The following is a 24145-nucleotide window of genomic DNA, read 5'->3' as shown; positions in this document are numbered from 1 at the left end:
ATCTCACTAGTGTCATCAATGAGCCGCTCACTGCTTCAAATTAATCATGTTGTGATCGGCACCAAAGCTCTCTCTGTGTTGCCCAAGTTTCTCATCCCAACTGGCCTCGCGCCAAATCCGGATCATAAGTGCAGCCTCGACGTTCGGGAACCTGCAAGAATTGATTCTCACTGGTCGCGCCACCTGTGCGTGCGCCTTGCACTGCGTGGACATACTGGAAAACCATCTTGGGTAGATGATCGAATCTAGTTTCAATTGGCCGAGACATCCTATATTTGCTGCGAAATATAGCTCAGAGGCGGGTTAAGGCGGATCACTCGTCTCACAAGGCGCAAGACCAACGACGAACAGACCAGGAAAAGAAAAAAAAAAGCACCGAATGAGCCGCACCCAATTAGTTTCCACCCAGAATCGCCTCTTTGCTGACGATGCGTTGGTAAAGCCTCACTGGTTCGGGTCTTCCCCTCTTGGCGTGCATTATACGAGTTTCTCCAACATTCTCATCACCAGTCCCAGACTTCCAGAGAGCACGCCTCCAGTTTCTTCGTCTGAATCTGCCTGCCACTTTCCCATCAGGTTTCCAATTACAGAGCATCCGAGATCGCTCGCAGGTTCGTCATTCATGGGGCTTATCCTGATACAATCTTACCTGCATGGACACCTGTGCTTGAATGCAGCAAGCAGTCCCTCGAGTCCTTGACCCCTCCCTTCTGCACGATGCTGGGAGGCTGTTGGACAGCTGGCAAGCTTACAGAGGGGGCATGCCACTAGTTAGCTGGTGGAGAAACAGTAAGACATGAACCAGAACGCGCCTGATGGGCTCCGCTGCCGCTGCGTAGTCCAGTATCTCATGTCATATGATCTCTCAAGGTTAAACGATAAATCGGCTGAATTATTGTCTACCGCTACCAAACCAGACTGACCGCGAGATTCAGATTGTCCAAAAAAAAAAAAAAACAAAGGGCCACGCACCCTTTGCCTTCGCCGTGGATGAGTAAATAGATGGCCAGGCAAACCTATTATTTGTGGCTCTCACGCCACACAAGGCGCCTTCCGTAGTCTCTAAGCTAAAGATCCTGGTTCGATTGAAAGGCCAAACTACTTTACAGCTTGCCCTTTTGTCGAAGGGACTTCTGCACCTTTTCCACTCGCTCCCACGCAGACAATGCAAAGGGCACCATCTTTTGGGCGTACTCTGCGGCTCGCGCGCTGCTGGCCTGTCTCAGCGCATATCGGGCTTTGATTCCCTGCATGATGACCGAACTCCTCCAAGAAAAGAACGCATCTCCCCAAATGACTTCTGGAGTTGGATCCCATCCGGCGTATTCGCTATACCACCGCAAGCAGTCCTCGCGTGCGGGTAGCCCTGGAACGACTCCGGGCTTGAAACTGTCCGCCTGGTACTCTGTGCCTTCGAGGAAGTACGGACTAGTAAGATTGCTAAAGTCCGAGAGAGGATGTCCCACCGTCGCCATCTCCCAGTCTAGGATACCGATGACACGGGGTTCGGTTTTATGGAAAACCATATTGTCGATCTTGTAGTCACCATGGACAAGAGTACCTCGGTCCTTGGGTTGGGCGGCCTTGTCTTGGAAGAAGCGCACCATCTCCATGAAATGGGGGAGATCTCCGACCGGCTCCTTGGTTTCGACATCGACAGCTTGAGCTTGGGCCTTGGATATCGTTGTAAACGTGGCGATCTGCCGATCATAAAACCCTGTCGGTTTTCCAAAGCTTTCCAACCCGACGGCCTTGGGATCAACGCGGTGGAACTTGGCCAAGGTGCGAACGGCATCTTTCCACCTGTACACACATTAGCGACTAATCATGACATTGAAGGCCTTGTATCCCATACAGAAGAGTCCTCTCCTCCGGAGAAACTTCTGGTATGGCCGGGTTGGTGAATATCCTCCCGTCCAGAAACTCCATGATGTAAAAGGGTGTCCCAATGACACTGCTATCCTCGCAGAGACAGTATGCCTTGGGGACAGGCACATCCGTGTTCTCCAAGGCATGGATTATCTTATATTCCCGTTCCACCTTGTGTGCAGTTTTCGACAGCAGTTTGCCTGGTGGCTTCTTGCGCATGACGAATTTATGTCCATCAGCGGCGATAAGCTGGTACGTCGGGTTCGACTGGCCAAAGCCAAACTGCGATGCGTGAGCGCGGATCTATTCTAGAAACCCAAAGTTGGTGCATACCTGCTTCACCTCCAACGGTGTCTTGATCACAGGCACATTCTGGTCAATGTACCGCTCGAGGGCTGGGATATCGATCGGTTGACGAATGGCTCCAGCCATGATGGGCGACGAATAAAAATCAAAACAGGATCAGCCTTTCTGCAGTTCAAAGAAGAGGCCAGTCGGGGACGCATCTCCAGCCAGGAACATCCCCAGTAATAAGATGGGCTCGGGGAGCACAGCGACCCCAGCTTACCTCCCGGACCGAGGTTCATTGCTGGACAGCAATTGGTTTTTGCGGGGCGTCGGCAGAGAGCAGTAGGGAACGTCGGACTGACCAGCAGCGCAACTTTGACTCGCAGACAAACGCAGCAAACATCCACTTTACGCGTTGCGCGCCTCACCGCCAGACGCGTTCCGATCGATCAAGAGCTGCATCCACAGACTCAAGAATTGCATCTTAAATGCACTTGATCCATCGCACTTTCCCTCTCTCCCATATTCGTGCTTTCTCCCGCTTCAATTCCTCCTTCAGACCAGTTTACCTCTACCATACCATGACCAAAGAGACCACACCACCACCTCAGGAATCCACGACTAGCACTCACGAACCCCCGTCCCTCCCCGCCTCTCCCCTCGCCAAGCGAACGAAGCCCAACACAACAGAAACCACAATCACCTCCACCATGGGCTCCAACGGAACATCCATCCCGGGCGCCGCTCCCCCAGCTCAATCCCTCCTCGTCAAGAAGCTCGCCCCCTCTGCCCGCGCACCAACTCGCGGGTCCGCATTCGCAGCTGGATACGACCTCTACGCTGCGAAGGAAGTTGTTATCCCCGCCAAGGGCAAGGCGCTTGTTGACACTGGGCTGGCAATTGCTGTTCCCGAGGGAACCTGTACGACCCTCTTTTTTCATATTACCTATTGATCGAAGCATCAGGCTAATTAAATTGTTCCTAGACGGCCGGGTCGCACCCCGCAGCGGTCTTGCCTCAAAGCACTTTATCGATACCGGCGCCGGCGTGATCGACGCAGACTACAGAGGCGAGGTCAAGGTCCTGCTCTTCAACTTTTCCGACGTCGATTTCACGGTCCAGGAGGGGGACCGTGTTGCGCAGTTGGTTTTGGAGAGGGTACGTCGCATCAATACGACCTTGTTATCTTCGAGAGCTTTTGCGAGTAGAGTGCTGACTTGCTTAGATCTTCACCCCGGAGGTCGTAGTCGTGGAGGAATTGGCCGAGAGTGTCCGCGGAGCTGGTGGATTTGGAAGCACGGGTACTAACTAAACTAGAGGCTGGATCTACTAGTAGGGAAAGATATGGTATTGGGGGGGATGACTAGGCTTTTGTAAAAGAAGTCGTCTCGTAAGAAGAGATGGGAACATATCTAGACAAATACGCTCTCTGCGCTCATGAAATGATCTAGAATCAATACAATGATGATAATGATGATACTTTATAAATGTCTGTCTATAATGATATATGACATCCTCCTATCCCAACTCTACGTATGCATGGGCACGAATACCCTCCTGTGGGTCTCCAGTCATTCCACCCACTCGACAGCCTTAAACTCGACAGTCGGCTCCCTCAAAAGCCTCACATTCCTCACCAGCCTCACTTCCGCCGCCTTGGTCCGCCTCAAATGTTCCTTCTTGAGCTCTGTCTCCTCCGTCCCAACACCCGCCTCCCCCGCCGTCGCTTTCAGCTGCGCATCCCGCGCTTCAATCGTCCTCTCAAGAACATCATGCATACTAGCAAGGACCTTCTCCGTAGCCTTTGCAAGCGGCAACTCCGTCGCGCGCACATCGTCCTTTGAAACCCATGATTTTGTATCCCGCAGCCCGGCATCGGAATCGTTGAAGACGGCTTCGCGTAGCCGCGCGACAGTCAGTGCCGCGAACATGTCACCTGTTCCGCTGAAGAAGCAGTCGAGAGCTGGCACGTCGATGCGGAAGAGGCGGGGTTCGCCGGTGGAGAGGGTTGTTGAGCCGATTACTGTAAGTAGGTTTTGGTTTGTGTTGTTAGATGTTGCTGTGGATGGGGTCGGGGTGGGGAGTGTTGCTGGGGTGGTGAGTTTGGAGAGCTGCACCGAGGTGATTATAACGTGTGGGACGGAGTATTTTGAGTGTATGGTGGTTATTGCCTCTGCTAGGGTTGAGAGAGATGTTATCTTGATGCCAGAGAGGACCCTGATTTGTTAGTCGTGCTGATCACGGACAGAAGTAGGTAGAGAGAGCTACTCGGCCTCGAATTGATTGGGGAGAATCAGGTCCGCGTGTTGGATGGTGTTCTTATATGCTGGGACTACGTCGTCGTTGACATATAGACGGCCCTGGTCACCCATGACTGGGTCGAGGACTGGTACATAAAAGTCGTTAGCTATCTCGTAGACTAGAAGACCAAGCAGGGAGGATGCACCCCAAAAGAATGACCCCGGCCGGTCAGCCGCTTTGCGCTGGAGATCCTGGCCGATTGCCCCGACAGCCTCAACAGCTGCGGCGCTGGGAGCGTACCCGGAGAGCATTACGTCGAAGTCAGTGAGGTTGTTCTGGCAGAGACCCTCATAGAGGTTGGTTATTTCCTCAGCGGTGGCCCTTGTGCCTTTGAACTGGCGGTAGCCGGTGTGATTGCCTAGAAAAATACGTTAATATATGTCAATATATATATGTAGGCGGAGGGGACGAACTGAAATGGACAGTGTTCAGGGCAGCGACATCACAGCCCATGGATTGCATAACAAGAGTCGCCATTTTGTTGCCGACATGGCTTTTCAAAATTAGTTCAATTGAACTACATGGGATGGTAAAAGGTGACGTACCCATAGACGACCTGAGCATGTCAGTTCAGATTCTGATGAGTGGTGGGGGTGGGCAAAAGTGGGGGAATCGGCATACATGGCTGGCAACGGCAAGGACCCTTGTCTCGGGGACAAGATCTGCAGACATGGTTGAGCGGAGAGGTTCTGGGGAGCGGAGGGTCTCTGGCCGTCTAGGTGTCTAGAGATGAATTGGGAGGGAAGAGTCATCGCTGCTGACTGCGATAGACTTGGAGAGAGAATTGTGGAGGGCGAATCTCACATTCTGATTGGGTGTACCCGCCGCTTCTCCTCGCCTCGACAAGTGCTCGTAAAGAGCCCAAGTCGAGATTTCCGAGGCCGAGTCTCTGATTAGATCACAGATATTGATCGGTTGCATTGGCATGCCCGTTAGGGCTAATATCAGCAAAGTCGAAAGGAGGGAGGCAGGGGGCCTCAGTTTGTGGTTCCTTCAGGTTTCCTCAATCTGACTCGCCGGCAGTTGAATTAGAAGTCTGTCGTGCACCAAATGGAATGCCTGTCAGCCCTAAATAGCAGCGCCGTTTCTTGTGCTATTTGGTGCTATTGGAGCATTGACTCCGGGCACAACGTGGCTGTCGCGAGGCCGAGAGTCCAGACGCATCTATTGAGGCCGCTAAAGTAGCTGCCTCTGTGCCTCCTCCACGCCCCTATCCTGCTCCTCTTCCTCTTGTCTATTTCTCTTCTTGCCCTCTCCATCCCTTTGCTGTCGGTCATTTGTTTTCTGCATCGCATCTTCATGTGATTTGGACTTTTCAGTCCGTCCACTCGCTCTGCCACTCTCCGGAGTCCTGCTCTATACCATACCATGTCTTGTCCATAACATCCCGGGCCGACTTACGCTCTTTTATCCCCTTTGCCCGTCTTGCGTATCTCTCCTTAATATTCTTACCACTCTCCCTAATTGTAATCGTTCTTGTCACTCGTTCATGTCGCCAGTCATCCTGCATCAAAACCGACCGTAACGAATCCACGCCCTGAACAGAATGCACCACCGAACGCCCACCAGCCTCCTCAAACTCTCGAGGACGCTCTTCCTCGCAACCCTGGCCCTCCCAGCAGCCCTTGCCCAGGAGAAACCAGCAGATTCTGCGCTCGAGTCACGATTCTCGCGACCTGGTCCAGACCAAGGGATCGTCGACATAGTGCCCGTTGCGGATGCTCCACCCGTCTCCGTCCATATCAATGCTCCTGTCGCGATCATCTATGAGCATGACGAAAACAAAGATAGCGTAGCGCTCCTCCCAAGAGCCTCATCGCCATCTCCTGCTTCGTCAACAAGCTTCCCCACAACATTCGACACTAGCCTCTCCACCAACTTCACCACCGACTCCTGCAGCGACTTCATAACAGAAACCCTCGCATCCTCGTCCTTTACAGACTGCCACGCCATCTCCACCCTCCTCCGCGACTCAACAGGCTTCTTCCACACCCTCACCTCCGCCGCCTCAACATCGCACGTCCTCGACATCGCCTGCGCCGCCGATGTCTCCTCCTGTGCCGACACAATGTCCGACCTGGCCGCCGACCTCCTCGACGACAACAACTGCGGCATCGATTACGCAGACGGCAACCCGCTCGTCTCAAACGCCTACGTCAACATGATCACCTACGAGCCCATATACCGTGCAACATGTCTCCAGAGCCCGGACACAACGAACTACTGCTTCGTCGACGCCGTCACGAACACCTCGAATCCAGAGGACTACGACGTCTATCTCATCCCCTACGGCAGTGTGATCGATACCTCGCCGTATCCGACGTGCAATGCATGTCTCCAGGCTACGCTCGATGTGTTCAGCCAATGGGCGCAAGTTGACGGCCAGCCGCTGGCAGGGTCGTATTTGCCTTCGGCGAAAGCAGTTAATCGACGGTGCGGGTCGGACTTTGCGAATGTTAACATTACAGTCGGGGAGACGAGCAGCACTAGCGAGGACAACGTACCGCATACTGATGCATCGGTCAAGCTATCCGTCTCTCTACCTCTCTACATCTGTCTATCGGCCGTCGTTGGGTCGCTGCTAAGTATATAATCACTAATCACAGAGGGATCGTTTATACCAGGTTGACTTTGTCACCTTTTTATTCTGAATTCTCTGTTTCAAAACTCCGCAAGCGCTTCTAGATCTCGCCCACTTTTTATCTTCTTTCATTTTCTCTTCTATATATTGCTGCTTGAGCGTTGTCAGTTTGTATTCATGTATGGATGACGACAGCGACTTGTTTGGACCGGGACTGTGACGTATATGTAGACCACCGTATATGCTGGTTAGATGTAATAATATGTCTACTTATGTTTACTTTTTCTATCGAGAGTTGATGTAAGATGGCCGTAAACTACGTCGGATACACCTTGAAGCAGAGATGCGGCCGTTAGCAGCTCGAAGAAAATAGACCAGGGTAGTTCCGTATACTAGGTTGAGGCTCTCATTAATGTTCAATTCCTTTTTTTCCACCCCAAATGCAGTAAATACAGTGATTCTAACATGTACTGAGGTATATCCAACTCGGTGTATGAAATGTATCATGTGAGACAAGAGAAAGCATCAGATACGCGTATAAACGGAAAATAGGAAGATAAACGGAAACAAAACTGCCATCGCTCAAACGAAAAAGTCGTTTACCATAGACATAGATTGGACGGTGCAAGAGAGATCAACTCCCATGAGACCGCACCCCACTCATCGCAACCCCGACTAGGCTCTGTGGCGGACCAAAGCTATCACTAGCCGACTTCAATGATCCCGCGTCACGAGCATCTCTTTCCCGCTTGATGCGGAAATACGCCGTCTTTGCGAACCGGTTGAGCTGCGCCCAGAAGTGCCGGCCTGCTGGGTGGAGCGCGATTCGCTCAAGGAGATCGGCGGTTGCCTCGCGGACCGTCTGATTCGGGTGGAGAAGTCCCATGGCGAGATAAAACAGGCCAGCCTGACTCTCGGGGGTGACGGTGAGGAGCTGGCAGATGCCGGCGTCGTCTTTGATGGCGTGGGAGAAAGAGAGGTAGATGGCACCTGCGTCGGCAGGGGGAAGCTTCAGAGTGCGGAGGCGGTCGTGGTGGTGGTGGAGGTCGGGTTTGAGGATGGGGCGCGCAGGGTAGTACATCGCTGCAATGTCTTGTATGAAGGAGTAGTAGGATCGGGTGGTGCGCCAGCCTTCGATCCGGGAGACGGAGGCCATCAGTTCGCGTTGTTTGGCGGCTTCGTCTGGCCATACGTAGCCGTGGCCGCGAAGGGTTGTCGGGTCGGCCGGGTCCGCCTGTAGGCCGCTAGGGCTCTCTGGAGTAAGCTCTTCGTTGGGACCGATAATGTATATATTCGATGCGCCGTAGACCGTCTCTTCAAAGGCGGCGGCAACACGTGTAAATTTCGTAATATACGCTCGCCATTTGGCTCTGATTGCGTTCTCACCATAGCGGTTCGCGATGCTGCGTAGCACGTCTTCCATGAACAGATTGTCTCCGGTAGGATCCGAATTTGGGCCAACCACGCTAACTGGGCTCTGCTGCTGGAAATACAACAGGCCGTCTGTGACTGGTGCCGGTTCGATGTGGTTGCTAATTTTGATTCGGCCCGTAGGCAGATCGCATAGCACATCCCACCACTCGGGGTGGTTGGCAAACGTAGGATTCGTTACTCCGGCAATAAACCCCGGTACTCGTAATAAGTCATCGATCTTGGTCAAGTCTGTGTAAGGGAAGGCATGACGAGTGAACCCTCGCAGGATTCCGCCTGATGCCAGCGCGCAGGCAGCTAGTACCGCCTCTGCAACCTCTCCTGACGGACGGTTATGGCCGAGAAATATCACTCGCTTTTGCGTTAACATGGCATTAACGAGGACAATAATTGGATGTGTATACGCGCCGCTAGTGGTCAAGTGGGAGTGGAGTGGGAACGGTTGTGGTGTTGCAGCATGCGGCGCGGAGAAGATCTGGATGAGCTTGACAAGCGAGAAATCCCCAACAATCTCCGGCCAGATGACTGTCGGTACCTTGACCGGAATGGGGATGTCGTGATAGATAATCTTGGACTCGAACTCGTGTGTATCTCGGGGAAGTATGTAGCGTGGGGAAGCGGAGGGTTTCTTGGGGGATGGAGGGTTGTCTTCATCTGTTTCGGTGAGCTCGTCGTCCTCTGCCCGCCGCTGTTCAATCATCTGTTCGAACTTTTCAATGAACATGTCCTTGCTGTTGCTGGCCTGTAGGATTTGGCGTTCGAGGAGGTTTAGTCTGGGCATCAACGACAAGTCCATGGCATTTACAGCATTATATAAGGTTTCGAGGGTTTCGGGATACGGCGACTTGAAATAGTCCTCTAGGGCTAATAGAAGAATGGGCTTCTCTCGTTAGTTGACATTGCATTTGTCAAGGAGTGATCTGAGCGGCGTACTTTGTAAATATGAAGAAAAGAATGCCGAGTGCAAATAGCCATTGCCTTGACCACAGCGCCTCTATATCAAGTTAGTCATTTCGTACACCAGCAGTTATAACGGTGAACATACCGTTTGACCGTATTATCCTGCTTTGTATTGACCAGGTTGAGGACATACATCAACGGAGGGCCTTCACCGCCGTCTTCCTCATCGCTGCTCTGTTCGTCTTCTGTTATCTCCTCAGACGCTCCACCCAAGTCGTTCTCGCCCTCTCCATCGTCGGAGGTTGCATCTGCTAGATCATCCTTCCTCTTCTTCTTTTTTTTCTTCTTCTTGGTCCCGGCCCGTTCCTCTTCCTCTCCTTCTGCACCGCTATCCTTGTGCAGGAAGAACATTGTCCAATCCTGACTTCGGACGTGCGTTTGGTCTGGCAGCATAAGTTCCGCCAACATGCTCTCATCACTGCTAATAGGACCTGGGTACTGATGCTCCATGATTGGACCGCGGTCAATATGGAAGGAGGCAACGAGGATGAACTCGACATGACGCTCGGGAGAGTCGCGGGGATACTGTGATTTGCACCGTCGGCGTTTCGTTTTCGGTAGCGAAGCGCGCTGGTCTCCAGAACGTCGCGCCGATGTCTGGGAGCTTCTTGGGGACGGTTTCTGGGAGATTGACGGAGCAGGCGATAAGTGGGGGAGTCCATTGGATTTTGGTGGACTCGAGGACGCATCACCAGACGTCCGAATGGGTAGCGTGACACTCATATTTGTTGGTGGAAGGCGAATGGGTTTTGCGGAGGAGGGGAATTTCGGGGTCGAGAATAGGCGATACTAATTGAGGTGGGAGAGCTCCAGGACGCCGGCGAAGAGTAGAAGCGGCATAGCTCAATTAATGCGCCAATCGATAAGAAGTTGATAGTCGAGACATTTGCTAGTTTGTGCGAGTGACTGATGTCAGAGAGATAGGAGGGAATGGAAATAACGGCTTGCGATCGTCGGACTGAAGCATTGTCTTTGTGTCGATGGTCACTCAGGGGGAAAAGGAAAGGGGACGACTCAACTTGGTCCGATCTCCACAGCGGGGAAGCCGCATGCTCTCGGTCGGAGGGCGGCTTGACCACAGCTCTTCAATTGCTATTCTGTGTACATTCAACTGATTCATTCCCTAAACTAGCCATATCTACTCTATATTCTCTCTTACACACAAAGCTGTTCGTGTGCACATACTTGTCAGAACGCCTCGCACGTGCTCAGGCCGGACCGACTGAACTGCCGAATCTCCGATGTTTGTTTTGTTTGGCCCAGAGAGGAAGTATAACCTCACCCTCTTTGTTTTCAACACGCTGTTTCTGACTGGAACATAGCTCGAATCGCCCAATCTTCGATCATGGTAGGTCTATTTGAATTGATCAATTTTGCATCTACTAACTCTCTCTAGATGCCCTCTAGCAATGCGCCCTTTCGACCCTCCCCGCTGTCATTCAACTCCCCTCGTGCGTCACCATTCCGGCGCCCGTCCACTCCCAGTTCCCCTCCCCAAGCACGTCCAGTCACGCCAGGGAGCTCGCCAGGCCGGGGATATACCCCCGTCGTATCTCCCAGCAAATTGAACCAGTCCTATACCGTTGAAGATGATGCCTCGTCTAGGAACAAAGAGCCAATTCCCCAGCCGCGATTCACCAGAGACCCTCCTTCGTCCCCGAGTCGAGGCGCCAGCGCGCTCCAATCTTCTCCGTCGAGTATGGAGGCGACAGCCACCAGCATGATGGCTGCCACTTCCGACGCAGCAGCACGGCTGGCTCCGGCACAATTACGAGAGATACGGGAGGCTTTCCAGGTTCTGGATAGGGATAATGATGGGTTTGTTGACAAAGATGACGTAGCAGATGTACTTGCAAACATTGGTGCGTGGACTCCAGACCTTCTTCAAAACGCCTGAATTGTTTACTACGAATTGATCGCTAAAATAATCTTGAATAGGCCAGGACCCTTCAACTCTGTCCCAGTTCTTCCCTCCTGGAGGTGCCGCGACGATCAACTTTCCTACCTTTCTAAATACCCTATCGCAACTACTATCACCACTGTCCTCGCGACAGGAGCTGATGAATGCTTTATCTGCATTTGATGAAGACGATAGCGGCCAGATCGATGTGGATGAATTACGAGACGCTCTTCTACACACCGCTCCAGACGACGGAGAGCGCCCGTTGACGGAGCGCGAAGTTAATGAGGTTCTCAATGGGTTTACCGGCCGCAGGGCATTTGGAGGGAATGTTGGGAAGACAGGCAGCGGAAAGAGAGGGGAAGTGCTCAAATACCAGGAGTTTGTCAACACGGTGATAGGTGGAGTTGAGAATGGACAGGGCAAACGGGACACTTGACGTGAGGTGTTGCGGGTCGTTTGTTTTACTTTGCTTTTTGCTAGACAGGGCGTTGTGGATGGGGGGATTGAAATGTCTATGGTAAATAATGTCCGAGAGCTCTGGTAGCTATGTCAATATGAAATCCAACTGTCGGTTTTTCGAAATTGGACATCAGATTCGATAGTTTGCGCATCCATGGAAATTAAATTCTTAGATTATTAGCAGCGCCCTGGCAACAGCAAACGCCCCGATCGTGCTAGTGCTGCAAATTAACCGTGCCGTCGCGTGGGAACAGCAAGTCTCCGCATTCCTTGGTCATTGGCGAAAAAAGGCCCGCCACCGAAATATCCTGGCAGCTGGAACTTGAACATCGTCCAGACTCCATTATTTCCTGCTCGAGGCCACAGCTCCCAGATTCATTCATGGACCATCTCTCCGGTGCTGGCTGACCGGAGGATGGTGTGTTTCCCACCGCACTCCGCTCCGCGACCATCTTCCCTGCCACCCTCCCCATTCACCTCGCGCCTTCGGTGCTCGGTGTGCCGCCATGAGTTCCCAACCACCCACCCAGGCTCAGCTGAATCTAGCTGCCCTCGCCGGATCACCATCACCTCGGACAATGCGAGGTCTGCGTAAGATCCAATCTCATCACAACCTCTCGTCCGGTCCTCCTCTGTCTCAGATTTCGTCCGCCCGTTCCTCCACAGGACCCGACGAGCTTTCCAAACCAACTCAACTAGACTCCCCTGTCCGGCTCCGAACCCATCGGCGCGCGCGATCGAACAGCGATGCCTCTTCGCGCGAAGCTCCAGCGATTCCAACCGTACGGCGGCCGGGGAGAAAGACAGGGTCTGGCTTTGGGGTAAAACGATCGCTCCTGGAGACGCTACTGCGAGACGGGCCTCAGCAGGGCAACGTTCAGGAGGCGCTTCAGGAACTGAGATATCTAGTTTTGTCTACACGAGTCGAAGCAGACGGCGATGGCATGGTCAGTACTCCATTTATACAAGAACCATTTATTTCGTACTATCGCTAACTCCTTACATCCAGTCAACGTATAGAGTCTACTTATGGCTGATCCTGCTCGATATCCCTCCCTTTCCTACTGATCACTATCTATCCCTCATCCATCGCGGCCGCTCTCCCGCGTATGCCAAAATCCGCAATGATACGTTCCGCACACTAGCCACAGATCCACTCTTCAAACGCCGGGTCACAGAAGCTAGTCTCATTCGGCTTCTGAATGCAGTCGCATGGAAAATTCACGATGCGAAGAACAAGCACAAGCCCAAGTCCCGGCCCTCGTCCCGCAGACGGGAGATGGAAATGCTCATCAATACGCCCCCGAGTATCGCAGAGGAAGAGCCATCTGCAGACGACATGACACCCAACAGCCTCATCAGCAGCAATAGCAGCGCAGCTCCAATCAGTCCGGGAATCACCAGCGAGACAGCAGTCTACGTGCAAGGCATGAACGTATTATGCGCGCCTTTTCTCTACTCAGCGCGCAGCGAAGTCGAAGCCTTTGCCCTCTTCCACAACTTCATCACGCGCGAGTGTCCCGGGTATATCCGCGGCGCCATGGACGGCGTCCATCGAGGTCTTGTCCTTGTAGACCGATGCCTTGAGATCGTGGAGCCGAAACTCGCAGCCTATCTCTTCTCCAAGGGACTCCAGGCGAAACTATACGCCTTCCCCTCTGTCCTGACGCTTTGTGCCTGCACGCCTCCGCTCCCCGAAGTCCTCCACCTCTGGGACTTCCTCTTCGCCTACGGCCCACATCTAAACATTCTTTGCATCGTGGCGCAACTAATCCAGATGCGAGACACCCTCCTCAACAGTCCAAGGTACGTCACTTATCATTGCATGTTTTCTTTTTTTCTCCCTCAACCTGTTTCCCAGCCAGTCATGCGAACCTCTCTCGCGTCACCAAGCAACCAAGGGTCCAGAAAATGAGTCGACCAGTCACATCTGCGCCCCATACTCTAAATGACTTGCGTTTACTGTACCTCTACATTTGTTTTTCTCCGCACTCGATTGATCTATCAACTTTGCTTCTCAATCTAACTTTTGATGTCACGAACAGCCCAAACAAAATCCTCCGATCCTTCCCGCCCCTCGACGCAAAAGAGATCATTGCCCTGACTGTTCTGATCGTCCGCAAGATTCCCGAACCACTCTATGCCGAACTGATTGACCATGCCAAATAGTGCATGCGCGATTAATCACAGATTCACAGTACTTTTACCCGCACTCTATCGGTTCGAACGCTAATTCCTCATCCTTACACGTATTGTATTATTTTATCCTTATTTCCGGCCTACCTCTTATGCTTTATCTGATCCTTCAGTTAGCAGTGTTTCGGTCTTCCTGCATGGCGTTATTGTTCTGTTTTGCTTATTCTTCTCCATTCTTTTTTTTTTTTCGTGATTTGGTATGCATCGAGGGATTGGTTGACTGTACGAGGTACTGCACTGATGAGATGAGCCCATGATACATAACAACGACTGGTCTGGTTATGGGATATATTGCCGGCCTATTGATTGGAGAAGGACCCGGAGGAACGATTAATGATTGTGTGGATGGATCATGATGTACTCTGTTTGTGAGGTACTTGACTTATGTATTAGGTGCGATGACTGATGAATGATATGATATGATTTCGTTGCTTTAGGTTGCATTCTCGTGTCATTGCTCTATGAAATTAAGTCGAGAACTGGACTCGTGGACTCGAATCTCCCACGAGAGCATCCTGCATAGCATCCGCCCACTCACTCCTCTCCCCTCTTTAGCTATCTTACCATCAGCATATCCGCTATCGACAACCGAAATCGATTAGAAGACACCAGTATTGCTCAAGGTACATAGTTCAGTTTTACTAGAGTAGTGCTAGCAGCAGCCAAGGAAGCTATTCATATACAAGCCAAGTACGGAGTACATATCCTTCCTCCGTCCCATCCCCTCCTCCATCCTCATCCTGTCACCAACCCGACATACGTGAAATACTCCAAGTGCATAATTGTATAGTTTATAAGTAGTTTGAAAACACTGTATTCCCTCTGATAGCAGGTCCTGTACCGCTGCACCTTCAATTCACAATAGACCTTGAATATGGCCCCTTCATCCAAGCCCGAACTCCCCAAAGAACCCCTTATTTACGTCCTTTGCCCGCCCAGAATCAAGGCAGGACACAGAACGGGGTGATCGATTCGGCCCCTCCCCGTACCGCAAGGCAGGGCAAGATGAGGCACGCTAGCCGCCTCACCTCACCTATCTTGAGGTCTCGCGGGGCGCCTTCCACCATTTGATCCGCAGACGGGCGGGTGGCAAGAACTGATCAGCTTACGCAATGCAACGATGGAGGCAGTTGTGCACATTACAGACGTTGAGGCTGTGTGTATGGTCCCCGCACCTGTCGATGGGGCTACTGAGGTGATGAAGGCATATACATACTGTGGACATTTGATGCCATGGAGTACTATCTAGGTACCAGACACATTATGCTGAAGGCAATTTCGTTGATTCTGGATTTTGATTTTAAGGGTTCTTCTTTGTTCTTGTTTATCCGGGTGATATCGTGCGTAATTACGTTGAGGTAGAGACTCCTTATACCAACGATCCGGAGCTTCATGGCCTGGATGATCTAAATCCGTAATCCAAAGGAACAGGTTGACCCATCTCCTTGCTATATCGTTCCTCATGCCATATCCTAGTTAGCCCACAATATTTAGTATATAACACCTTGCGTAGATAAAGAGTTATGGAAAGCTCCAAGCATAAAAAGCCGACCAAGAATCACCTCGTCCTCCATAGACGAAAATAACACTAAGCGTCACGGTGAATGGCAAATAAATGCATCAAATAGCCATAGCAGCTGTTGGCCCGATCCCAGACCCGTTGACAACCAACGGCCCACATCTATCGATAGGTTTTGACTTTGGACTGAGAGGCGGTATGACTTGTTCGCATTGCATGTCTTTGTGGATCTGGCTGAACTCATCCGAATCGGAGCTCGAGCCCTCGCTTGTGGGTGGGGTGGGCTGTAGCTGGCTTGTCTCACATACGGCAAAGTCGCTCTGACTGGTGGTGGTGGTATGAATGGGCGCTACAGTATACGGCGCTGCGGGCGTGATGCTTCTGTCAATCTTCACCCGCAACCTAAAGCCCTTGAAAAACGCGTTGTTGTACAGAGCCACAGCGCGCCTGGCCTCGTCTGCTGAGCGTGTCGTAACGCGAGCAGATGCCCTGTATCGAGCGGCGTGCGCGTTGTTGCAGCAGCCGTCCGCATGCAGTATCTCGCAACTCTCGATTGTGACGTCCCGCTGTAGGAAAGCGTGCAGCTCTTGTGGGGTGGTTGTCGGGTCGAGGTTATGCAGCAGGATCGTGCGGCGGGTATGGTGGCGCGGATAACTTGGAGGATTACTGTAGTTGTACTGGTCTTTGCGCGGAGTGGACGAGCTCAGAGGGGTCGAGTTGATGTTGTTTGCTATGCTGGGTGGGTGCATCTGGTGGGGCACGGCATATGTAGGAATGAAACCGACGCCCATTGGATCGTAAAAGGACCGCTGGAGAGCAGGTGAGTTGGGCAAAGCTGGGACCGTTTGACACAACGGGTCCACATATATTTGCACAAACGGCTGATGAGCGACAGCCATTGGACTTATGACAGGGACATACTCCGGGCTGTGGTAGGTTGGGCTCGGCGGGAGAACGGACCTTGTCTTGACTCAATTCGAGATGCTCAACTAATAGTATAGGAACCGACTTACTCTGCGGACATGGGCGAAGGTGGTATGGCCAAGTTTTGGTAAACCTTTGGAGGCGTTGAATATCCGGCCACATAGGCAGGCGGAATAACGCGCTGTGGGCTTTTGGTCGGCCCTGCAATGGGCTGAGTAGGCGAGCTGGTCCGAGCAAGAGTTACCACCAGGCTTTGTCCTTCCCACCCGTTTGTGGATAGCCTGTCTAAAAACCCGGCTTGAGATTAGTATCTTCCTGCAACGAAGAGGGGGTTCTTGCGTACGGTATGTCCGCCAGGCTTCCTCCTCATTCTTCACTATAATCTGACCGAGCCCTGTGGGGAATCCATGATGGTCATCGTACACAACAGCTTGGCGAATGTGCAGAGCGGTTTGGCGGACCAAGTCCTTCAGTTCTTGCCAGCGGCAGCGGGATGGGATCTGCGCTCCTAGTAAGGTATTGCCTAGGAGGATTCCATGAGGAGGGGTATGAGACTCACCCCCTGGAGAAACAGCACGAATTCTTCCTCGGAACCTCGAGGTCGGGTCGGTCGGCCGCGTTCACGATGGGGGGACATTGTTTCTCGTCTCACAAATGTCTTCGTAGAGGGTAGATTCTAGAATGATTGAATGCGACAATCGCAGATTCTTTGACAATCAGAGTATGACGGACTTTCCGCCCGAACAAGCACTTGATATCACAACCCCGGAGAAGAGGTAAAACGAGGACAAGGACTCCGGAAAAACGGCCGGTCACGTCAATCAAACAAAAACGGGAATAGTCAAAGCTTAGGCAGTTGACTGTTGACAGAACGCCCGACGCTGCTATTCCGATGTTCTGATATCGCCAACGTTTCGCAAACGCTGTGTTGGACAACTTTTGTGCGGTGTAGAAACGGTAGATCGCAGATGACAGGGACTAGGAAAGCCAGATAATAAAGTTTTTGATCTTTGGCCCGACAAGAAGAAGGAATGAGCAATGACGTGAGCCGTGGTATCAGAACGGGGCCCTTCTACATCGGGGGCAGTTCAGCGGCTTCAAGATACAAGAACCTGGAGGGGGGGGGAAGGGCAACAGTAATGGTAGCAAGATCGGCGGTTCTGGGTTAACCCAATAACAAGTCAGAGAAACAGGTGAAGCAGCAGAGGATTAGAGGAAACGAGTGTGCTAAGAGGGTAAGAGCGCGGCTTCATCATCGAGGGGCGGATGGCAAAGGGCGAGAGGGTGCTGACGAATAGCAAGGCGCAGTCTGAGCAGAGCAAGAGGATGGAGATGTGTCAACTCGACTGGGATCTGGGAATCGAGGGAGTCGGGACGAGCCTGATATGTCGTGCATGATCAACTGTGGTGGAGGAGGATGAAGAAGAGGAAGGAAGACGAGGAGAGAGCAGGAGCAGAATTAGAGGCAACAGGCAGAAAGCCTGGATTTTCTTTTTCTTCCCCTCTTTGGCCACAGCTGGAAGCAGAGAACGATCTATGTACTGTACTTTCTTTTCTTGCATCGCACCTGTTTTGGGCGCGGAACCGGATATCAAATCTTATCCTACATGTGAGAGATTCGCCCAACTCTACAGAACCAGATCCAGCCAGATCCAGATCCGGAGCCCATACAACAATCACATTGACGCATCCCAGTCGTCGACATCTGTCCGAGTAAGAGTCACCACCAGGCTTTGTCATTCCCAGGAGTAATCTTGGCGTCGTGCAAGTTACACCGCTAGATTGAGCTCAGGACCGTTCGATAGCAGAGGATGCTGAAGTTACAGTAGTAGGGATGGCAAAGGCCACTGTGAGTGGTGGGCTTCCGACCTTGCATATACTCCTTGTGCGCAGGTGAAAAGTGAACATTCCTGCATCAAGAATGAGGCAATGTCAAATCAAGCGAGGGATGAATGCTATGGCAGGAGCTTGAATGCGTTTGAAACGAGACATCCAGTCAGATGCAAACTCGCTTGCAAAGGGAGCTCAATGTGAAAATCAAATCTTCGAGATGATGCGAGTCCAAGATCTGATTGGGCGGCGCGATCGAAAAGTCTTGCTTTTTTGATCACTTCAAAAAATAGATTGATGTGGGACAACTTGTGATGTATCATGTCTGATGACACGCACAAATCCATAACAAGAAATCCCTCCTGCGAAGCACGGTGGTACCAGGAATCCCACAGGGCGAACAAGCGCCGCGATGTGCCATTCAGGTCATCTGCGAAACATGGCCGCCCTTTCGAGGCACAGGCAACGCGAGTTCCCTGTTGAGATTCAGGACCGGTGCGGTTCTTCTTCCAGGATGATCCCTGGATAGAGCTTTTGCATATGAGGGGTCCAGTAGCCCAGTTCAGCAGCTTCGTCCATATCTGAATTTCAGCGCCAGCTTGACTCAAATGTCCGCGGGTGCGTGCATGATTGCCCCTCGTAACTGCACGCTGGAGCGAGCGGTCCAGCGTGCATCTTCCCCCGGTCTTCACCAACAAACCGAAATATACTCCGAGCAGGCGATGATCAACCTCGAGATGAGCATTTCACTGCATCATGATCGTACTGCAAAACACGAGTCATGAGTCATGCTGGTAGCGTCGCGTGGACGTCTAAGGACGGCCTACTCCAGGTTTCAATCTCTGAACCTTACATGAGGCTGATTGTGAGACTATCGAATTGGTGCGGGCGGACCGGCAGACTCCAGGCGGAGGGGAACGGTGGTCGAGCCTCTCGAGGGCGATGTGAGGCGACGCCATTCCGTTTCCGGAGCGTGACAAGGCTGAGGCTGTGTTTGATGACCGTCAGGACTGTGGCGCAAGGGCCACGAGTCCCAGAATGATCTCGAAGATTATTCGTGACAGCAAGGATGCTCGAGAGCGAACTTTACTGGACGCACGGGAGAGGATGCATGCTTGAGCCCAGCCTCTAGAGACTTGAGTTACCGGTCGGGTGGGTGAGAGGCTGAGACTAAAGTCTGTACATACTCTGTGTCAGGAGACGCCGAACGAGGCCGATAGACTCTGACGAGAAAGTTTGCAGTACCGAGAATTCATCACATGGGTCGGAAGCACCGTCACGTTACACCTCTGAACATGGTCTTGAAAATAGCATTGAACATACCTGGGTAATGTAGAGCGATCCTTCGACTGTGCCCTCAAGGACAATCACCGCGAATAATGGCTCCTGTGTTTACTATCCTGCGCTCCCCTGTGGCGAACAACATGAAACAAGCACATTCTGAGAACAAAATGAAGCTGCTCCAGTTCAACATCGTCGATCCACTGATCAGCGGACTCTCCACCGGGCCGGAATTCCAAAAGCTCAAGACGAGAAAAAGAAAGGGGGCTCTGCCGCACAGCCGCACAGCCGCACAGCGAGCTCTCGGTCTCTCTTTTCTTTTTCGTGGCTGTGATGGCTTTGTTGTCCAGTGACCGTCGAGCAAGGTCATCCTCGATCAGCGACCCAGAGCCAACTCGCCAAACAGGCACGGTGTTACGGTCCCTCGGCGTTCTCCGAGAGTCCGAGACGGCTAGCTGTGGCTGGGCTGACCTCCTAGGCACGAACCACCCTGTCAGTCGATGAACCCGACCAGTCCATTGAAATCCCGCGCACAGCTTTCAGCTCGCCCTGCAATCCCGTGCTCCACCCCGAGGATATCCAGAAGTCCATAATCTCATTATTATTTACGACGGGCCAGCAAGGGGTGAAGGGAGCGATACGAGGCAAGGTGGACCGAGGACAAGTCCCATTCGCACTTCAAAGGGAGGCAATATCGGGCTGAACTTGCAATCCCGACCAGGCGAGATTGAACGGGAACCCCGACTAACCTGACCTCCATGCCCATCTGGCCCAGTCGCAAAATTGCATATCCCCTTGACCTCTCCTGGACCAGAAAATCCCACGCCGAACATGAAATAGCACAACGCAGGCGACAGACCCAGCATCTAGCTACAAACGATTGTAGCCTGGGTGGTAGTGTCTGGGGCGACATGTGCTAGGACATTTTGGCGTCCCCAGATTTGAGTCACACGGAGAAAATTGGACCAAGTAGTTCCTCTCCACTGCGGGGTGCATGAAGACTTTTTTTATCGAATTTTGGAAAGGGGTAGATTCAAGCGAAGAGTGGACAATTCTCACGAAAGGGGCAGATGGTCTTTGGTTGGTCCGGCTTGGTTTAAGGGAGGGAAGGCCATTCGTCGCAGGTTTGCGATACCTCTTACCGTCTGCTGAGTAGAGTTCACGATCATGTCAGGTACAATTTGTGACAGACGCAGCACCAGCACACCTATTCGCCCGAGTCCCACGCAGCCCGTGCTAGCAGCTAATGCTATTGAAGAATGATCGACGGGTGTTCATGGCACAGTAGCAGCATGGTGCCGTGTTGATCGTGGGTGTGTGCGTTTTGCGAGCGAGGATCTCTGGGGTTGGCGCCGATTGACATTATGATAGACAGTTTGCATTCCCGGTTGGGTAAATCTGCAAATCTGCCATGTTAAAAAGCGTACTGATTTTCGCCCTGGCATGGGGTATTGGGTTAGACTACTAGAAACTGAAACCTTGAGGGTTGCTGTGGATATAGGTATTCTTTGCATTATGTAGTCTATCCCACTATTGGGGAGGTGATTTGCTCTTGAAACTCTAGGTAGAAGAAAACATGGTCATGTGGAGGAGAAAACCTCCGAATTCGCTCGGATCATAAAGTCGTGGGTATTGCGCTGAGAAATTGGTAAAGAGATGAATGCCAGAAGGGTACATGAGGTAGGAGTAATAAGTACAGGTCCGGAATTAAAGAAGATAGAGAACCAAAATCTATAGTGACGAATAAGAGTGAAGGGAAAACTCCATGCGATGCAAAATCCAAAACGTTATGTTGTATCATGGCAGAGCAAGACTAAGATCTTGCGGGCGTGGAGTTGTAGATTTGCGAGGGCGATAAGCCACCGATGAAGCGCGCTGCATTTTGATAACGCGATGTCGGTTCCCTTATTGTTGAGGGTTTATCGCATCGCAATCTCGGTCGCGTTTTAGGGAGTGGAGTGTTCAAAACAGTGACTCAGGGCTGGACCAGCCAATGCGATCGCTGCAACCAAGTATCGCCATCCAAGTTTCTGGAGGCTAACCTGCGCCAGCACAGTGAGAATGTCCCGAGAAACATTGTCAGAGTGAGTGGTGTAGTGTGTCGAGGTGTGGTATGGTGTGGTGCGGGGAAGGACCATCCGCAAACCATCTAGGCGTGAGGGGCCTGTTGTATTGCTATTCCCAGTAACCACTGTGGTAGCGAGTGCGTAGTTCGTGTACGTTTGTCTCTCGCAGAGATTTTATGTGGGTAGAGATGTGTTTGTATCGTAACAATGTCGAATTCGCTCTTCAGCGGCCGAAGCCTACCATCGAGGCGCAGCGACTGCAGTAGTAGGAGTTCATGCCGAAGCGGACGACGCCGGGTGTGGACTCGCTCTCGAGGCTCATGGAGCGCTGGCACCGGGAGCAGCGGACGATGTCGAAACTATTGAAGGAGCCTGGAGTTGACCCGGCGGAGGTGTGTGCGCCCATGTCTTTTCCAGTGCCGGAGGGTGGCCGCGGTACTTGGACGGAGGAGGAGCTCATGATGGTGTGTATGGTGGTGGTGGGGGGCGATAGCAGTGTTGGCGATGGAAGCCGAGAAGGGGAGACAATGTTTATATCGAGTGTTGGGTGCGTACAAGTCCGAATGAGGTGTAAGGACAGAGGCAGTGCCCAAGCAGCAGTGGTGAGAGTCAACGTGGTTGAAGAGGACTCGGATGATCGCGCAGGGCGAGGCTGTGTATATGTACTACAGGGCTACAGACCAGCAAAGTTTAGATCGACCCACTTACCCTCAGGCTCCCTTTTTTTTTCTGCATTTTTCTTCCTCCCAGTCCCTGTTTTAGTCCCCACCCCGGCTCAGCCCAAGGAAGTCTCAAGGAATTAGTCTTCTTTTTATTCAAAAAAAATAAAATAAAGATTTATTAATAAAAACAAATATCTTACGGACAAAGAAGCGAAAAGCAGTCAACTTGTAAGTCTCCGGATTCAGGTCAACCTTGGGGGGTTACTTGGGGACGATGGAGACCACGGCTCGATCTAAAGTGTCCAGCTGTTAACCATGGAAAGCATATTGGAAAATGAACCCCATGGACATAATCTTTGGTTCTTGCGTGCAAATCAGCTAAATGTGGGTAGCTGCTTATCTTCCTTGGGATGCTGCTGGGATGTTCTTGGGAGGTGTGAATAAGCTGGATATTGTCATTGTGATTACAACGTCTCCCTTGGCTTTGACTTAATGTCCGTTGACAGGCGCGTATCATCACAGGGATTAACCATGGCTTGCAGAGTGAGATAATTGTGCATATCGGCCATTCTGAAGAGGTATCGTCCTCTACATGTCGGTGGTCGCGATCGTGTCGTCATGACTAACAAGTGATCGCCCACGCTGCATACAACGATGCTCAAGCCCAATCTTCACCTCGCACTCTTGCCTCTGGGGAAAGACGTATCCATGGTTATCTTCTCGTTTCAGTATTCGGACTGCCAGCCCGCCCCTTGGATGAATGCGATTTCGACTGCCCCGTATCTCGCTTTCCACGGTTGCTTTACGATGGGCGAGTCAGCTTGCGCGTTGGCGATAGGAATTGCTTTTCTTTTCCGCGTCGCGATCTCCTCTCCTCGTAAACGGAATTTCGTGACATTGGATGAGGCCGCTTTATTGATTATTGATGGCCTCATCATCACGTCGGGCTGACAGAGGGTATACGTCCCGGACTGCATGGCCGGTGGCTGTGGTTCCTGGTAATAGCCACGTCTTACCTCACTCATGATGGCCTAAGAGACCTGACCTAAGATCCGGGTAATCCATAATGCTCACTCACTGCGTGATGCCGCCTTGGGCGTCAGACTTGACGGCTGTGCTCCGCTGATGCTTGCGAGCGGTCGTGAGGATCCACCTCGGGCGTTTCAAATATCAAGTCAGAATCCCGCTGTCCGACTGTCGTGCTCAACGTTTGCCCAACCTGGTTCTCGTTATTATTTGCGGACCACTACCCGCGATCGCGCGGCCTGAAGGTGTGATTGTGTTTATATCGTCTGCGACTCCTATAAGTCCGTGTCCTGCTTGATTGGTCGGGCATGCTACCCGCTTCAATTCTCTGGTGGCTTTCGATTCATGCACCCCAGGCAAGCATACCAGACTCATGTTGGTGCGATGGCTTGACTTGCTGTGCCTCCAAGTGCTCTGCGTCGGAGATGCGGGGTCGTCGAGACTTCAACGACGCGCGGACACATCAAATGTCACAGCACTTTGACCACTATACTCAATTTAGGAAACATATTATCCCACTCTGAATATTGCAGCTTGACAATGAGGCATTTTCGATGGCGCCAGCCGGTCGGTCCATCCGCAATCTACCGAGTTCGCCGACATCTTTCGATGCCATATCGGTCAATCCTCTCGACACTGATAACGACTTTTGCCAATAATGCCATCTCTCGCGCGCACGTGAAATTAGCTATCATCAGGAGTCCTTTTGCCGGTACCATTGTCGCGGTTTATCAACAGCCACAGTGCGTTCTATGATCGCGCACCAAGGTTTGTGTTTCTCCCAGTTGGATTGCGGGGATCCCCCTCTCTTCAGCCGTATCGATGACACATTCATCGTAACCAAGAGAC

General features: G+C 52.0%; 9 protein-coding genes across 9 annotated transcripts; 4 read left to right on the top strand and 5 right to left on the bottom strand.

The window, feature by feature from the left end:
* Positions 1 to 924: 924 nt before the first annotated feature.
* On the bottom strand, positions 925 to 2464 carry BJX68DRAFT_51084 (phosphotransferase family protein). Its single transcript, XM_071049301.1, has 3 exons — positions 2203 to 2464; positions 1856 to 2151; positions 925 to 1803 (listed from the first exon to the last, which is right to left on the bottom strand). The coding sequence occupies exons 1-3, from the start codon at positions 2299 to 2301 to the stop codon at positions 1104 to 1106; spliced, it is 1095 nt and encodes a 364-aa protein (XP_070900745.1). The 5' UTR covers positions 2302 to 2464; the 3' UTR covers positions 925 to 1103.
* Positions 2465 to 2867: 403 nt separating this feature from the next.
* Positions 2868 to 3469, top strand: BJX68DRAFT_254337 (dUTPase-like protein; the record flags this gene model as incomplete). Its single annotated transcript, XM_071042872.1, has 3 exons — positions 2868 to 3078; positions 3143 to 3315; positions 3383 to 3469. 3 exons carry the CDS (start codon positions 2868 to 2870, stop codon positions 3467 to 3469), a joined length of 471 nt encoding a protein of 156 aa, XP_070900744.1.
* A 155-nt stretch (positions 3470 to 3624) lies between these two features.
* Positions 3625 to 5478, bottom strand: BJX68DRAFT_233968 (pyridoxal kinase). Its single transcript, XM_071039688.1, has 6 exons — positions 5080 to 5478; positions 5004 to 5014; positions 4872 to 4951; positions 4604 to 4816; positions 4426 to 4543; positions 3625 to 4374 (listed from the first exon to the last, which is right to left on the bottom strand). The coding sequence occupies exons 1-6, from the start codon at positions 5128 to 5130 to the stop codon at positions 3729 to 3731; spliced, it is 1119 nt and encodes a 372-aa protein (XP_070900743.1). The 5' UTR covers positions 5131 to 5478; the 3' UTR covers positions 3625 to 3728.
* A 405-nt stretch (positions 5479 to 5883) lies between these two features.
* BJX68DRAFT_51040 (uncharacterized protein) lies at positions 5884 to 7432 on the top strand. The gene has a single exon (XM_071049300.1). The coding sequence runs from the start codon at positions 6005 to 6007 to the stop codon at positions 7049 to 7051; it is 1047 nt and encodes a 348-aa protein (XP_070900742.1). The 5' UTR covers positions 5884 to 6004; the 3' UTR covers positions 7052 to 7432.
* A 1-nt stretch (position 7433) lies between these two features.
* On the bottom strand, positions 7434 to 10256 carry BJX68DRAFT_51039 (AFI1/MesA family protein). The gene is made up of 3 exons (XM_071049299.1): positions 9516 to 10256; positions 9404 to 9464; positions 7434 to 9350 (listed from the first exon to the last, which is right to left on the bottom strand). Exons 1-3 carry the CDS (start codon positions 10151 to 10153, stop codon positions 7674 to 7676), a joined length of 2376 nt encoding a protein of 791 aa, XP_070900741.1. The 5' UTR covers positions 10154 to 10256; the 3' UTR covers positions 7434 to 7673.
* A 468-nt stretch (positions 10257 to 10724) lies between these two features.
* On the top strand, positions 10725 to 11915 carry BJX68DRAFT_233964 (putative calmodulin). The gene is made up of 3 exons (XM_071039687.1): positions 10725 to 10778; positions 10827 to 11292; positions 11369 to 11915. The coding sequence occupies exons 1-3, from the start codon at positions 10776 to 10778 to the stop codon at positions 11767 to 11769; spliced, it is 870 nt and encodes a 289-aa protein (XP_070900740.1). The 5' UTR covers positions 10725 to 10775; the 3' UTR covers positions 11770 to 11915.
* Positions 11916 to 12036: 121 nt separating this feature from the next.
* On the top strand, positions 12037 to 14513 carry BJX68DRAFT_51030 (rab-GTPase-TBC domain-containing protein). The gene is made up of 3 exons (XM_071049298.1): positions 12037 to 12739; positions 12802 to 13598; positions 13838 to 14513. The coding sequence occupies exons 1-3, from the start codon at positions 12299 to 12301 to the stop codon at positions 13959 to 13961; spliced, it is 1362 nt and encodes a 453-aa protein (XP_070900739.1). The 5' UTR covers positions 12037 to 12298; the 3' UTR covers positions 13962 to 14513.
* Positions 14514 to 15422: 909 nt separating this feature from the next.
* BJX68DRAFT_51001 (RNA-binding protein) lies at positions 15423 to 17448 on the bottom strand. The gene is made up of 4 exons (XM_071049297.1): positions 16991 to 17448; positions 16775 to 16931; positions 16521 to 16716; positions 15423 to 16467 (listed from the first exon to the last, which is right to left on the bottom strand). The coding sequence occupies exons 1-4, from the start codon at positions 17066 to 17068 to the stop codon at positions 15609 to 15611; spliced, it is 1290 nt and encodes a 429-aa protein (XP_070900738.1). The 5' UTR covers positions 17069 to 17448; the 3' UTR covers positions 15423 to 15608.
* Positions 17449 to 20027: 2579 nt separating this feature from the next.
* On the bottom strand, positions 20028 to 20635 carry BJX68DRAFT_50962 (uncharacterized protein). The gene has a single exon (XM_071049296.1). The coding sequence runs from the start codon at positions 20453 to 20455 to the stop codon at positions 20144 to 20146; it is 312 nt and encodes a 103-aa protein (XP_070900737.1). The 5' UTR covers positions 20456 to 20635; the 3' UTR covers positions 20028 to 20143.
* Between the last annotated feature and the right edge of the window lie 3510 nt (positions 20636 to 24145).

The sequence above is a fragment of the Aspergillus pseudodeflectus genome (assembly GCF_044049435.1).
Source record: "Aspergillus pseudodeflectus strain CBS 756.74 chromosome Unknown BJX68scaffold_14, whole genome shotgun sequence".
Classification (NCBI taxonomy): domain Eukaryota; kingdom Fungi; phylum Ascomycota; class Eurotiomycetes; order Eurotiales; family Aspergillaceae; genus Aspergillus; species Aspergillus pseudodeflectus.
The sequence above is the reverse complement of the archived record's forward strand: the minus strand, read 5'-3'. Positions and strand labels throughout refer to the sequence as shown.

Bases quoted from the DNA above. Each gene is read 5' to 3' on its own strand.
- BJX68DRAFT_51030 (XM_071049298.1), top strand. From the start codon at position 12,299: ATGAGTTCCCAACCACCCACCCAGGCTCAGCTGAATCTAGCTGCCCTC. The intron at 12,740-12,801 runs GTCAGTACTCCA...CCTTACATCCAG, and splicing joins AAGCAGACGGCGATGGCATG to TCAACGTATAGAGTCTACTT. The intron at 13,599-13,837 runs GTACGTCACTTA...TGTCACGAACAG, and splicing joins ACCCTCCTCAACAGTCCAAG to CCCAAACAAAATCCTCCGAT.
- BJX68DRAFT_233968 (XM_071039688.1), bottom strand. From the start codon at position 5,130: ATGTCTGCAGATCTTGTCCCCGAGACAAGGGTCCTTGCCGTTGCCAGC. The intron at 4,817-4,871 runs GTTCGTCCCCTC...GTATTTTTCTAG, and splicing joins CCTGAACACTGTCCATTTCA to GCAATCACACCGGCTACCGC. The intron at 4,375-4,425 runs GTAGCTCTCTCT...CTAACAAATCAG, and splicing joins CCCAATCAATTCGAGGCCGA to GGTCCTCTCTGGCATCAAGA.
- BJX68DRAFT_51040 (XM_071049300.1), top strand. From the start codon at position 6,005: ATGCACCACCGAACGCCCACCAGCCTCCTCAAACTCTCGAGGACGCTC.
- BJX68DRAFT_51039 (XM_071049299.1), bottom strand. From the start codon at position 10,153: ATGAGTGTCACGCTACCCATTCGGACGTCTGGTGATGCGTCCTCGAGT. The intron at 9,465-9,515 runs GTATGTTCACCG...AACTTGATATAG, and splicing joins CAGGATAATACGGTCAAACG to AGGCGCTGTGGTCAAGGCAA. The intron at 9,351-9,403 runs GTACGCCGCTCA...TAACGAGAGAAG, and splicing joins CTTTTCTTCATATTTACAAA to CCCATTCTTCTATTAGCCCT.
- BJX68DRAFT_51084 (XM_071049301.1), bottom strand. From the start codon at position 2,301: ATGGCTGGAGCCATTCGTCAACCGATCGATATCCCAGCCCTCGAGCGG. The intron at 2,152-2,202 runs GTATGCACCAAC...CACGCATCGCAG, and splicing joins CACCGTTGGAGGTGAAGCAG to TTTGGCTTTGGCCAGTCGAA. The intron at 1,804-1,855 runs GTATGGGATACA...ATGTGTGTACAG, and splicing joins CCGGAGGAGAGGACTCTTCT to GTGGAAAGATGCCGTTCGCA.
- BJX68DRAFT_233964 (XM_071039687.1), top strand. The intron at 11,293-11,368 runs GTGCGTGGACTC...AATCTTGAATAG, and splicing joins AGATGTACTTGCAAACATTG to GCCAGGACCCTTCAACTCTG.
- BJX68DRAFT_50962 (XM_071049296.1), bottom strand. From the start codon at position 20,455: ATGTCGCCCCAGACACTACCACCCAGGCTACAATCGTTTGTAGCTAGA.
- BJX68DRAFT_51001 (XM_071049297.1), bottom strand. From the start codon at position 17,068: ATGTCCCCCCATCGTGAACGCGGCCGACCGACCCGACCTCGAGGTTCC. The intron at 16,932-16,990 runs GTGAGTCTCATA...CTAGGAGCGCAG, and splicing joins TCGTGCTGTTTCTCCAGGGG to ATCCCATCCCGCTGCCGCTG. The intron at 16,468-16,520 runs GTAAGTCGGTTC...AGTCAAGACAAG, and splicing joins CCTTCGCCCATGTCCGCAGA to GTCCGTTCTCCCGCCGAGCC.